The sequence below is a fragment of the Camelus dromedarius genome, chromosome 21 (assembly GCF_036321535.1).
Source record: "Camelus dromedarius isolate mCamDro1 chromosome 21, mCamDro1.pat, whole genome shotgun sequence".
Lineage (NCBI taxonomy): Eukaryota > Metazoa > Chordata > Mammalia > Artiodactyla > Camelidae > Camelus > Camelus dromedarius.
In genome coordinates this window covers 28,038,980-28,053,706 of record NC_087456.1, presented here as the reverse complement: position 1 = coordinate 28,053,706, position 14,727 = coordinate 28,038,980, and the positions used below count along the sequence as shown (strand labels likewise).

The 14,727-nt window shown below is 36.8% G+C and overlaps 1 protein-coding gene across 1 annotated transcript in view; it reads right to left on the bottom strand.

The window, feature by feature from the left end:
* Window positions 1–14,727, bottom strand: part of LOC105100345 (usherin) — a 370,866-nt gene that overhangs the window by 235,332 nt on the left and 120,807 nt on the right. Inside the window, exon 15 of the mRNA XM_064477011.1 lies at window positions 8,876–9,055. Coding sequence (XP_064333081.1) covers window positions 8,876–9,055 — 180 coding nt within the window. The remainder of the gene's footprint in view (window positions 1–8,875; window positions 9,056–14,727) is intronic.

Here is a 14,727-nt window from a genome sequence, read left to right as displayed (position 1 = left end):
TCAAGATGGTGAATACAGAAAGTGAGGAAAAATTCACAAACTTTAAAACAGGAATGAATCCATCTCTTTAGCTTATGTAATTTTACACACACACACACACACACACACACACACACACACACAGAGCAGGGTAAATAAACTGTCAATTCTAAGAAGGTAAAGGTTTTCATAAAAGGATTTGAAAGCATGTTTAAGACAGTTATAAATGCTTGGGTTTTACTCTCATACTTGGGAGAAAGCACAAGTTAAACTAAATGGCCTGCTATGTGTTTTCAAGAGCACACTATTTTATTAAGAATTTAAATACTTTTTATTCACTGAATTTGCCTGCCTTATTACTTTGAATGGGTTGATTTTTCCAAGGGAAAAAGAGCAGCACATTTGGAAGACACACACAGAAGTAAAGCTATTCTAAAGATTCATATGAACGGGATGTGATATAAATCATGTAGCTTTTAATATGCTGAAGGTAAAGACAAACCATGTGTTTATGCAGTCGAATGCTGCTGTTTTAAAGAACGCTGTTCCTCATAATCCTGTATCTTCATTGTGGCTTTTACCCTCTTTCCTTCTATTCTCTGAAGAAGGTAATATACCATCTTAGCCTTTTGTTTATTTCAATTTCTAACCTATATCTTAGTATTTTTTTTAATTTCTATTCCATTGCATTCTTTCCATTTTTAAGTATCTCATGGCCACTTGCAGCTTGAAGTTTCAGCTTACATCTTACACATAAATCAAAGTGGATTCAGTGTGGATGAAAAATACAAAACACGCTGAGGGGCTCTAAATCTGTACACTACACGCAAACTTTTACATTTTTGAGGAATATTAAGTTCATTTTAAAAAAACCCCAAAATAGCATCTTGATATTGTACCGAACAGATTTCAAAAGGCATAGCAATATTTTATAGTTCTCATTGCTGTAGGAAAGTGTAAGATAAAATTAAGCTTGAATTTGCAACTCTTATTTATTTATTTATTTATTTATTTATTTATTCATTCATTCATTCATTCATTCATTCATTCATTCATTCATTCATTCATTCACTGGCTTATCCCTGGTTTTTGACCTTCTAATTGCTCCTAAGTCTCTTAGCCATCCCGCCATAAAATGATACCATCCCCTCTACGGTTGGTCCATAGCACTACCTAGAGCCTGCTCCTCTTAGGTCTTAGGGTTTTCAGGTGAGATGAGAAAAAAAGGAAAGAAAATTCAGTTCTTTCCTTTAGAAACTGAAGGAGAAAGATAAGTTCACTGAGCAAGTCCTGCCGAAAGTCTCAGACTTAGCTGACTTCCAAATCAATTGAGGGCTATCCTCGATGATGTGGGCAGAGCTGTTAACACTTAGCTTAAGAGAAGGATTTGATAGTCCTGTCCTACCCCTCCTGCAAAAGAGCTGAGGTTAGACTGCTCCGAGGGCAGATCAACATTCTGCTTCCTTTAAAGCATGTCCTTTTCCTTTTTCCGGTGCTTAATAGGTAATCTCTGGACCTATCTACCCTTAACTGCCTTGCTAGGTCCATAAAAAAAAATTTCCAGGTATTCTGCAACATACCAAGATGGATAGTCATCCAGTTCAAAGACAAAATTTTATGGCCACCAGTAGACTTAGGTGCCCTTTCCCAAACTGACAACTCCTACAATCATGAGAAATGATAAAGAGCAGGTGTATTAATTACTAAATTTTGAGGTGGATTTGGTTACACAGTAACAGATAACTGAAAGAGAATTCCAGTCTTTTATGATCTAAAAGAAAATTAATAGTTCGATCCACAAAAAAATCAGTGGGGAATATATCATTTTTTAAGCAATATTATTAGGCAAAAATTATGTTACATTTTAAGAAGCAAACATTTCACTGAGTTATTCAAATGTATACTGTCTGAACAACTATGATGCTTTCCTAGTTAGTGAAAAATGAAATAAACTTTCAATCCGAAGATTCAACTTTTTAAAATATATATTTGAGGAAAATTAGAAAAAGGTGAACAAAATATTTTGCAAAAAATTCAAATTCCTTTCTTTTGGCTAGCATTAACAAGATTATAAAAGCATGTATTTATGAATAAAAATATACATGCAGTGGAATGAAAAATAATCACAAAAATAGTATTTAATAAGTAGCTCAGTTTGAATAAAGAGAAATCTATTAAGAAAAAATGTGCTGCTTTTCTGCCCATAGAAATCCCAAGATAAGAAATGACAGTTTGATGTAAAAATCACTTGAAAATTACGATCTAGAGGTCATGGAGGGAGATAATTTAAGCTATTTCCAAAGGAAAATCACTTCTCATCCTTCCTGCTTCATCATTCAACACACATCACCACCACACCTGAGCAGGGATACTGGTCTGGTCATATTTATGTCAATACTCTAAGGGGTAAATGTAGGAAGGAATAGAGATTTAACAGGACAAAATTGTCTTGGTCTCCCCAGCACGTGTAAAAGACTGATTTTCACCTGCCTTCTCTCTCTAGGGCATTTTCCAGCCTTCAGAGGTACAAGGGTTCTGCACACTCGACTCCAGTGTGTGCGCTGGGGTGGGGGTTGTTTCCTCCGTGACACTAAGCAATGCTCTGGCACTAACTGGGTGTCTCATAATTCAACTCAATTCTGACACTGTCTACCGGGAGATGGCATCAGATTCCATGGGTTAAGGTTTTCATACCACAGACTGCCCATTTCCAGCCCCACTCCCTCCTCACCATCTCAGATGTCACTCACAAGCCTACACCATCACCTGTGCTTCTGACCAAAATGAAGATCTTGGTACAAATTCAATGTTCCAATGATCCTCCCAACTCAGGATGCCAGAAACAAGTCAAGGTTGTTACCTGTACTTCTGACCAACCGGCTATAAATCAGAGGTTCCCCCGATTCCCTTTTTGGGTTCTGCTAATTCGCTTGAGTGGCTCACAGAACTCAGGAAACCCGTTAATGCACTAGATTATCAGTTTATTACAAAGGCTACAACTCAGAATAGCCAGATGGAAGAGAGGCCTATGGCAAGGATGTGGGTAGTGGTACGGAGCTTCAATGCCCTCTCTCAACTAGCCACTCTCCCCAAATCTCCATGTGTTCACCAACCTGGAAGCTATCTGAACCCCATCCTTTTGGGTTTTCATGGAGACTTTATTATCTAGGCAGGCCTGCTTAAATCATCAGCCACTAGTGACTGAACTCAGTCTCAAGTCCCTCTCCCTTCCCAAGAGGTCAGTTGTGGGTGGGACTGAAAGTTCCAACCTTCTAATCACCTGGTTGGCCCCACTGGCAACCAGTCCCCATCCTTAGGTGCTTTCTCAAGGTCACCTTATTAACATCACAAAAGACACTCTGATAGCTCTCTTTGCTTAGGAAACTCCAAGGGATTTAGGAGCTCTGTGCCAGAAACAGGGACAAAGACCAAATACACATTTCTCATTATAAATCACAGTATCACAAGAGGCCAAAAAAAAAGTCTCAGTAGGAAAATAGCACAAAGAAAGTAGCAAGCACAAATATTTATCAAGATGGCGCTGTGCTAAGCACGGTACATAACATTGTGTTGTTTAACCCCCTACCAGCTGGTAATTATCATCAAGCCCGTTTAATGGATGAACAAACTCAGGCTCAGATATATTTGTGGATTTGCTCACAGTCACTCAGCCAGGGAGTGAAAGAAGGGTGAAATCTAGGTTTGTAGGATTCCAAAGTCTATGCTTTTACAACGTGTCTACGTATTAATTCCAAATGGATTCCACTCCTTTACTTTTATCCGTGTTTTGGGTTGGGGGGAGGTCAAAACAAGGAGAGAGAAATTAAAATTAACTCTAAAATGAACCACTCACAACCACTTTGCCTTTCTCAGCACCAGCTTTGCTAATATCGCATCTTTGGAAAAGGAATACATTCCTCAAGCTTCGTATTTTTATGAAGTCTATAGATTATAATAATTCTCATCAATTTTAAGGTATACATGACAAATTATTTCCTGTCATAGAAAACTGGATTAAGTTCACAAACTAAGGTGGCTCTGAGCTCCTTTCACTGTTAAAATAAAGCAGTTCTGAAAAAGATAAATAGAATAAAATTATTTCTATCGGAAAAATAAAAAACTTTCAGAAAAAATCTGTTTCTAGCTCGTCAGTATGGAATTTGTCACTAATCATTTTAAACTATGCCCTTTTATGCTTCTTCTGTCTCTTTTAGCTTTCGGAGTAGTTCTTTGATGTAACAAAGACAGTTTCAGACAAGATTTCAGTTCATCTGGAAAAAAAGGTTTAAGTCTGGAGGCAAAATGCAGTGTATTTAAAATTTATATACTCCATAATGCCTTTGTTCTGCACCTGAAGATCCTGCAAAACTTCTAAGCTCCTTTGCCTTCCTCCTCTAAGCTCATTTGTTCTTCCTTTGCTTATTATCATGCAGGGTGGCTTTAACTGGTGGTTCCATGGTTTAACTACATGCAGAGTCATGGCTGACCCTTTCTGATCAATTGCCAATCCATACAGGTTTGACTGATAAAAGAGCCAATTAGATTTAAGCAAATTAAGGGACATCACCAATGTCAACCACTTATTAAACTGAATGCTGAATTCTGTGCATACAAAACACTAATGCACTGAGCCCCATTAAGAGTTGAAATCCTAACCCCATTAGTAACTCCAGACCTTGAAGGGGTAAAGAGCATAAGAAAGTTTCATATTTATGGATTAACATTTGGATTCCATTTTTATTTTTTTAATTCTTTTCCTAGAACTCTTGAACTTGCACTCTAATGTTATTCAAGAGCTCAGATTAAAAATATTCATTTCTAAGAGTATCTTAGTGGTAAATATGAGCATTATGTTTTTACAAACAACCTAAAAATGTAGTAATTGTAGTGATACAAAAGCCTGAGTACCCACAAGTGGGTAAGAATATGCTTCATTATTGAAGGGAAAAAAAAAAACAAAACAAAACACCAGACTCCGCCAGTTGACTAAATAATACTTCAAATGAATTTTTAAATTTAAAAATGTGTGTTAGTTGGGATTTTCCACTGTCCATCCACTTGTGGAGCTGTTGGTCTCATGATCTCATTTATCTAATTTCTCTTCAAAATTTGTCTTCATTTATCTTCAAAATAACTTGTATTTATCAGATTGTTTAATCATATTTTTCTTTTACTTTCTTTGGTCAAAGTTAAGAGTTTTATTTTATTTTATTTTGGGGGGAAGTAATTTGGTTTTTAAAATTTATTTATCTTTAATGGAAATACTGGGGATTGAAACCAGGACCTTGTGCATGCTAGGTACGCACTCTGCCACTGAGCTATAGTCTCCCCACTACAAGAGTTTTATTTTTTAAATAAGATTAAATTTATTAAACAAGAACTTCAATGAAATAAGGAGGATCTGAATGCGCAAACAAGGGTTTGAAATTAGATATTGTTGGACTTTTGTTTCCCAGCTTTATTGAGGTGTAATTGGCATGCACAAAACTGCACATCAATCATAATTTTTCTCATCAGAAAAATAGAGAAAGCTAGTATCAAATTAGGCATTTCATAACCATTCGCTAAGAGATAAGGTACCAGGGTAAATTCTTTGTGCTAAGTCCCCTTACCTCTCCCTTCCAAATTCCTATGTAAACCACTTCTGTTTTCCTATGTTTACCTAAGTAAAGTAACTACAATAGTGAAGGAAGGAAGCAGAGATGCATTAGTGCAACGTGAGAATAATTCTTACTTCCAATGTTCCTGCCCTCCTTACAGTCTGGGCTCCCGACTACATCTGCATAGCCACAACGTTTCTGCGCCGGACAACAGTGTACAGAGGCGGCCACAGTTCCCACAGCTGGCTACCGTACGAGGTTGCTCAGGTAGAAGACGAGGCCTGAGTCAGGCCCAAGCAATGATAAGCTTACAATTTAAAGCTGGTAACTAGCTATCCTGACTGATTTATTTATTTACTCACTCACCAAGTATTCATTGTGCACCCACCATGTGTTAGGTTTGGTCCAGGCACTGAAGATAAAAATGTGAACAAGAAACAGTCCCTGCTGCATAGGATCTTATAGCTAGTGATGGGGACAGTCAGAAACAGTCCCTGCTGCATAGGATCTTACAGCCAGTGATGGGGACAGTCAATATAATGTGACTGTACTCGGGGATACAGAAGGGCCCTATCTCAGCCTCGGTTGGTAAAAGATGACGTTCTGATGGATCGACTTTCAAAGTGAAACCTAAAAATTGAATAGGATTTGGCTAGATCAAGGGGTAGAGGAGGTTTTCCAGGGCACATTTGATAGCACACATTTGATAAAGGAAAAAAAATAAGCATTTCTGTTTTGCCCAAATTTTCTATTCTTACGTTTTTAAACTACACTGAAAAGAAAACACAGTTAAAGGTGTTATCGTTACAAATCTTGTGTAATTCCGCATCAAAAGATAGTAGAAATTCAACATCACCATAAAAGAGATCTAATATTGAAATCAAGGAAACAGCAATCACGATAACAATCCAAATATAATGGAAAAGTAAATAGCATATAGAATCTTCTCTGCTCATAAGTCGGTTTGCTTTCGTACATCGGTTCATTTATTATTCATTTCAGTATGAAACACAGTTCGCTGGACAAAGGCATGGAAGATTTCTTTAATAACTCTCAGTACTAATTTAATTCTACTTAAACACACATATTCTAGTGAATGCCACATGCTTTTCAGCATGATTTTATGTGTAAATCAGGATAATATGTTTTCAGATCATTAAGTAAAAGGAAGCATGAACTAAAACCTATTTAATCAATGAGGTATCACCTTTAAACTGCTACAAGGTCATAAAAAAGATAATTTCAAAGCTATAAGTTTTCTAATTGTAATCAACAACAATCTAATGATAAAAAAAAAAAGTACATCCTACTGGCTGTAATAAACTTGAGCAAATCATTGTCTGTCTTTGAAGACATTTTGTTTCCTCTTTTGGTGAAGGGCCATCTCCCAAATTCCGGATTTCTGAGTACACAGAGTGAATGACTGCAGTGTGCCCAGAGCGAAGGCCTTCGGAGCCTTATGTTAACGACACGGATAAGCATCCACAGAGCGGAGATGAAGATAAGACTCAGCACTTGACTTCTGTCCTGCTGTACCACCATGAAACAATATTTAGTTTCTTCCCGTTCGCATACTATTAACCCTTCTACTAACCCACTGACTGATAGAGTCACACAGCATACACAGAGTTAGCAATGGGAGGCTGCTGTGTTTAACTGACTCATAGACACACACACCCCTATATGTTACAATCAGACCACACATTCCTAAACACATAAACAATGAATTAAATGTACAATTAATTAAATTTACAAAACAATTAAATTGTTTTATGAGTACCATGTAAATTCCTGTAAATTGCAAACTATCCAAATCAGAGTAAATACCAGAAAATGAATACATAACTCAAATACTCCACATATTCTGTTAAGATGGCATTACTATGTAACTGAAAGAAATCTCCATTAAAGCACTAATCACTCTTCAATATCTAAATATGAATAAAGGACATTCCATAATACGGTATGGAGTCATCACAAATTGTTATCCCTTCCAGCATATTGGGTTACAGTAAAAACTGAAGATACAAATATTCAAGGTTTCTTTTTTTTTTTTAATTTTGTTGTTTAGCTTTTTTGGTCTCAATGCTTAAACAGGCACCAACCTGAATTCAATTTCCTTTTTTAATATCCGTTCATAAATACGCAACAGAGTTGATCAGCCCCCAAACTCTCTTTCAAGCGTTCTTTTCTTAAACAATGTGGCTTCCGCCATTTAAGAGTTGCAAGCATTTTGGTAAATATCCATTCATTAATTCTTATAACGTCATAAAGGGTAGATAATGGCGAGCGGCTTTTATGACACAGCAGGTGATGGACTTTTTTCCTTGGAGGAGGGTTTCCATGCAAACTGTGGATTAATGCTCATTGTCCTCCGATGATGAGCCCTTCGCTGCTCTTACCAACTTTCTGACAGGAGAGGGATCTATCTAGCCCTGCAGATCGCTCTGAACAAGACAGTGTGACATTACCCTTTAGCACAGAACACACCCGCTCCTAAAGTTGGGCTGCAAGTGGACACTGGGTGTCCTGGGTCCTTTTCCTGTGCTATTTTCAGAAAACACACATTTCTAAATACTCAGCTGAGAATCAGGGCCTCATTATTTTGAGGCATGCTTTCCGTTCCAGGGCTGTACATATCAATCTAAGAGAGTTTTCTTCCTAGTAATTAGTTTCCATAAACAGTTAAAACAAGGGTGGATCAAAACAATAATTCTGAGTAAGTTAAGTCCATCTTTTTCATAGAAATAGTTAAAACAAAGACAGCCAGACTATATCACATTCCACATATGGAAATGACACCATTGAATCCTAATCATTAGGGCATAGTGGTTTTCCCGTGGTGTGAGTAATTTTTCTATTCTATTACCTTCACTTTGCCCTTTTTTGGTCAAATTGAAGGGTTAGATATACATCTAAACTAGTTCTCCAAAAAGAACCAGGAATGAGAACCACTTGTATGAGAAAATTAAAGCTCAAATTGAAAATACAAATTTTGAAAGTAAATGAAGTCTCAGACAAAAAAGAGCATTTCCCGATCTCCCTAACAGGCATAAAGCAAGAGGTATGTGTGTATACACACGCGTACATGCAAACACAGTGCAGGATGAAAGTGGTCTCAGAAAAACAACATCAATAAAAGGGGCTCAATGAGACAACAGCCCGAACAACCAGAAATAAAGGTGAGACTCTAAGCTCTCCAAAACATTAATTCGAACAATAAACAAGGTGCTCAGTGGAGACAATTCTAGGGCATTTATATTCATTTAGACAGCCAATGCGGTTCATAGACTTACCTCCTGGCGGCATTGCAATCATTACAGGGTCACTTATCAAGCTGCCTTGGCTATTTGACGCATTCACTTGTACACTATAGTTAGTAAAAGGAACCAGTCCATCAATGGGCACCCACAGGTTGGTCTCTTCACTGCTGTGCATGATTTGCGTGCCGTTCAGAAGAGTATAGTTATCACCTGCTGATTAAAAAAGAAAACTATTTAAATTAGTGAATACTTAAGGATTCTTTCCTGCTATTATTTGAATATTTCCTTGGGTTTCTAAATATACAGAATGGTATAGCAACACCATGAAATATACAAAACTGTACAGAAATACCATGAAGTACACAGAACTACAAAGCAGTATCATAGGAGGCCGTACAAGTGCTACTATCAGTATGCATGCTTTTATTTTACTATGTTGTGAACAAAATTTATCTGAGTTAATATTCTGTTCTCTAATCTATTCAGCACAGAGCTCAAAATAACTGGCCTGATATTCGAAGATAGTATGAAGCTTAATCACAAGCATCATGCATATAAGTACAACTACTAGCCAGATATAGAAAACAATCACTTAATGGAGTGTTTACAGTTGATTGAAGCATTTTTTTGTTTTGTTTTTGTTTCTGTTTTGCAATCCTTGAATTTTCTTTGGTGTGCGGACTGGAAGGAAACCAGTCTTTTCCGCCAAACGGAATGATTCTGGATATAAATATCACACTCGCATGTGTGTCATATATTTTATTTATTATCAGTTGGGATATTTTCTGCTCATTTTGCTTAAGAGGTGAGTTGGCTGCTTTCTATCCAAGCAGAATTGGTCTCTTTAACTCAGAAGTGGTCAAAATATCCTGAAAAGCAATTAGGGATGGGAAGTAATGTGTCTACTTTGATCAGAAGATCTATTTTTTTTAACTCTGTGAGAAAAATGCAGAGGCTGCCTCACTGTATAGAAGAATCATCTTCAATGTATCATTGCCAGACCCCAACACCACCATCCTTCCAAAACTTCAGCAAACCCATTCTCTGTCCAACAACAGTGTTTTATTTCCCTCTCCTACACAACTGGGTTACGTTCAAGGTTAGGAAGAGTCGGAAATTAGACAACATAAGAATAGGGCCATAACTGAAAATTCTGTTGTAATATTTATTTCACTTGCTACGTTAGATGTTTTCCTGAAAAGTTTACACAAGGCAAATTTTCCAAAATATTGCTTACTTTAGCAAAATTTAGCTATACTTAAAACATAGAAAAAAGAATGACTAAGAACAGTAATATTCATTTCAAATAGCCTTCTTCCTTTGCCAAAACTTTTTACTATATGTAACTTCACTCTTTCTGCCTAAATGCTACAAATATAGGCAAATCAATAAAAAACACACATGATGTTGGACTTCAAGGGGAAAGCATATTTGTAAGATCTCTGGATACTGATGTAATATTTATTGATTAAATGTTTTAAAAAGTGAAAGATGGCCACCAAGAAAAGTGATCTTTCACTATATAGTTGACAAAATGTAATAGTTGCAGTATTTATACAAATATTATATTTTTACACAGTTTAGTAGCAGAGTATCACGCAAAGGAAAGTACATAAATTTGGTGATCAGACAGTTCTGCATTTGCACCTGTCCTTGTCACTTGAGTAGCGTGCTCCTTGGAAATTACTTAATATTTCTGAACCTCAAGTTTTTCCTCTGTGAACAGGGAATAATACTCCTTTGACTACCATGTTATTATGTAGGTTCAGTAACATTTCTTTACAACAGATGTTCATCAATAGGAGCTGGGAATGTTACTGTTTCTGCTATAATCCACGCACCTGATACATTCTAGACACACATTTAGAACAAGCAAGTGATTAAGAGTTATACACTCTGTATTTTACTTTCTCAGTTACCTACCTACTCCAGTCTTCTCCACCTTCACCCAACAATGTATTATTAATCAAACCTCTGAGTTTTTCAGTTAACTAAACAACACTGATCTCATTCACTACCACAGGGCCACTCATTGTTCCATTAGGTTGTACTTCAAACTCTAAAATTAATAAAGGTCAAATGATGAAAAGAAGACTTCATATCTAGTTATGAGCATTTTCATCAAATGTTGGTAAGACAGATTAAAAACTTTAAAAATATACAACATTTAAAAAAAGATATTTATAATAACTTTGGGTTGGGGAACTTAGCTGAAAATTTTATTGCTGCAAAATACACAGGCAATTAAGTGTTTTTTCCATGAAGAGGAGAAATCCCTAGTTCGAGCAAGAATTTATTACTCTGAACTTGAAATTGGCACATCCAAAGGAGTGGTTTGTACCAAAGAGAATAAATGGTACTTATGGGCTAAAACATGGGACTAATAGCTTCTATTCATTTTCAGTAAAACAAGATAAAGATATATCCACAGCTTAAGAATTGCTTTAAGTTCCCCAAACGGAAGTAGTCACTGCAGATATATATGTGTAACACATACGAGCAAGAAACTCTGAAACCTGCGAAGTAGCCCTTGAAAGTAATTTCTCTACACGTTGAAAAGACATTTCCAAATTGTGCTTTCATAGGTTCTTCACATTCGGTCAACTTGATTTGACAGATTTTTGAGCTCCAACTGCATGCAGGAAGTAGACTTTGCTAGGTGCTGAGAATAAATACGCCCCAAATGAGTAAGGCACAGTTCTCGCATTTAGGAAACTTGGTTCAGATTAATATGAATCCCTGCTGACCACTGTCTAAGAAAAATTGCATTATCCACATCTGAAGATCTTCTCAAGTTCCCATAATGTCTAGCTCCTCGAAAGCATTTTCAGCTAGAGCTGAAATAACTACTGCTATTGTTAATGCCCAGCTGTAAAATTTCAAAAAGGTCAGGTTATCCTATGAGACCCAGGCAGATGCTCTATTACCTCCAAAGCAGTATAACTGCACATATCTCACAAAAGATGGCAAATTGTGGAACAACAATGAAAGTTACAAACATAAGCCAAGAGAACACAGTTTTACAAATTTCAAGCCAGGTACGGCTATAAGATCAATGAGTTAACATCCATGATAATAATATTGGTGGGTTTTTTTTTTTCCCCTTGTACTTTGTTTGTTTGTCTTTGAAGCAAATTTCTGGCTGTAAAACACTCTTGCTAGCTCTGAAAATAGCATGGCAGGGGGAAATATATTAAGTACCACTTTATTCTAAGTTTCCCAGATAACATTAATACATGGTAATTATACAATTAGTTGTAACATTAAGTTCTAGTTATAGAACAATGATTACTCAGTAATTATAAGAAGTATATAATTACTCAATAATTATGAGAAGGATGCAATTACATAACCATTTCGTTCAGCTCAGAAAAGAACGTGTACATCTCCAGGAAACATGCAGCTGAGTGAGTCTAATCATCTCTCACCTCTGCTCACACACAGCTCAATTCACAGACCCGGAGCAACTGACAGGATTTCAGCCCTCGATGAAACTCACAAATGTCCAGATTCAAAACCAAAACAGGATCCATTCTTCTTCCTCTCATTCCCCAGGCTCTTCCTCCTCTCATTCTCCCCACCCTTTCTTCCTTGCAACTTTACCAGTTTGGGCTCCCAGATATTGGGGGAAAAATCTTACAAAAGCAGGTCCTCTGATCCCCCCTCTTAAGAGGGTTGTGCTTTACCACTTCTCACTGCATAAACTTTGTTTTCAGTGGGCTGGAAAATGCAGCCCTATTGGTTCAGCCTCAAGAATCAAGCTAGAAAGTGCTAAAATGATAAGCATTTCCTATCACAGGTGACCATTCCTGTCTAGCTGGCCTCAGCGCTGACCCTATTTGTGAGTATAAGTGGACGGTGCAGTCCCGGTTAAGATGCTGTGTTCTGGAACCACAGCTCCCCATCACTCACCCCCCAGCACTGTGACTTTGGAGTCCCCTCATCCGTCTTCTCTGGCTGTGCTCTGTGCCATCGAGCTTTAACTGGGGATTGCACTTAAACTCTTTGCACAATGGGATGGTCTATTCCTGTGTTCCAGGGCTCACCCATGTCAAAATCTCCTGGGGATACTTCACAAACATTCACACACCTGAGTTCCACCCCAGACCTACTGAAGGAGAGTATCACAGGGTACCAGAAATCACATGGTGATTCTTCTGAAGCATGCAGAACTCCTGATTTGGGGGCTATTTAATCTATGTTCAAGCTGGTCTTAAAGTAATGATCAAAATTCATTTCCTCTGCTTGCAAAAATAATTAGATCGCATTAGGCATCCTTATTAATGATGCATTGAGATTCTAGCTTTGGGCTGTAAAATGTTTACTCTATTAGTGAAACAATGCATCTTTAGACAATATAAAGCTACCTTTTAAACCAGACTGTCTTTACAGACTACAAAATCGAGTAAAGCTGTTCTATAAGAAAAATTCAAATATGTGTAAAAATAATTTTAAAATGAATAAACATTACTGTACACCTGAGAACAACCACCTAAGAATTTCTGAATTAAGTATGTCCTGCTCTCTCTGTCTCTCTCTCTCCCCTGAGGATGCAGAGGAAGGAAGGATTCTTTGTATATTGGCCAGTATCTTGCATCACAAGGAAAATACATGTTTTGTATAAATCATGTAACATTTTAAAACAAATTCCTAGATGCTGTTTTCGGATATTCCACATTCTAAAGCACTTCCAAAAAGGTTAATTCATTCAGTCCTAGTTTTCTATTTTATTGGAAGAAAACAAAGTGTTAAATGAAGAAACAAAGTTAAATCCCATAAAACCCAACAGATTTCACATGTAAGGAACTTCTTCAGTTTCAAACAGGAAGACCAACTAAAATGTTAACAACATGAATACCCATTTCTAAGGCTAAAATCTTACTTTTCATGTTCTTATTTGCTGAATAGGTAGATATTTTCTATGCAATTATTTCTTTAGCAATAACCAACGTAAATAGATATTTTCACATGTATGATTTGGAGATGCGTGAATGACTGCTGTTCCGGAAATGCCATCCTGTGGGGTTTCTCTAGACAGAAATAACGTAAATGGGTATTCCTTCCCATTCTTGTCATAATCATTGTCACAAGAATTTTAATGCACCATATATTCCATAATTTTTTTTTCCTCTGTGCTGTACTGCTCTGACCTTTTCAATATTCTATAATTTGACTGGCTGGCCATTTCAGTTCTCTCCTTTTTACAGCCTTATTAACTTGTGGGAAAGAGGTGAAATGAACAACCAATCAGAATACATAATACTGCAAAGGTCAGCGTAGTCTTGTAAGTATCATCACACACAGAAGGCCATACGCTCGACATTAACATCCTGATATCTTATTCATGTGACAGAGATTGTAACAAGAACGGAAAATGGCACAACATGAATCCATTCTCATGACAAAGATTATAACGAGAAATGACAGCAAACAAACCAAACTGACTCTTGTTACCTTGCGAGGGTTTTGCATGTCAGACCTGGTCCTGTGTAGGTTAGCCTTTTTCTGAATCCAATTACATCTTAAGGTGGAAAAGGTGCTAACTAATTTTTGCACTTCTGGCTGTAAAAAGATAATGCTATATTTTTTCCTGTATTGGGGTCTCGATTTTGGTTTTGTTCAACCTCACTTCACTATCACAGAATAATACCAATTCCCAAATCAAAACACATTTGGATGGTACACTGCAGAATAGGGCGATGTGGCAAATATGCTCTGATTTAATGTGACTAAGAATTCTAGGTCCCGCTAGAGAATACATATTAATATTTAAGTTACTTTTATTATTATTATTATATTATTATATATTATTATTCCTAAGTTCCTTTAATTCTTTATAAGGATACTATTTCAAATTATTCTACCCAAAAGGCAAATGCACCCTC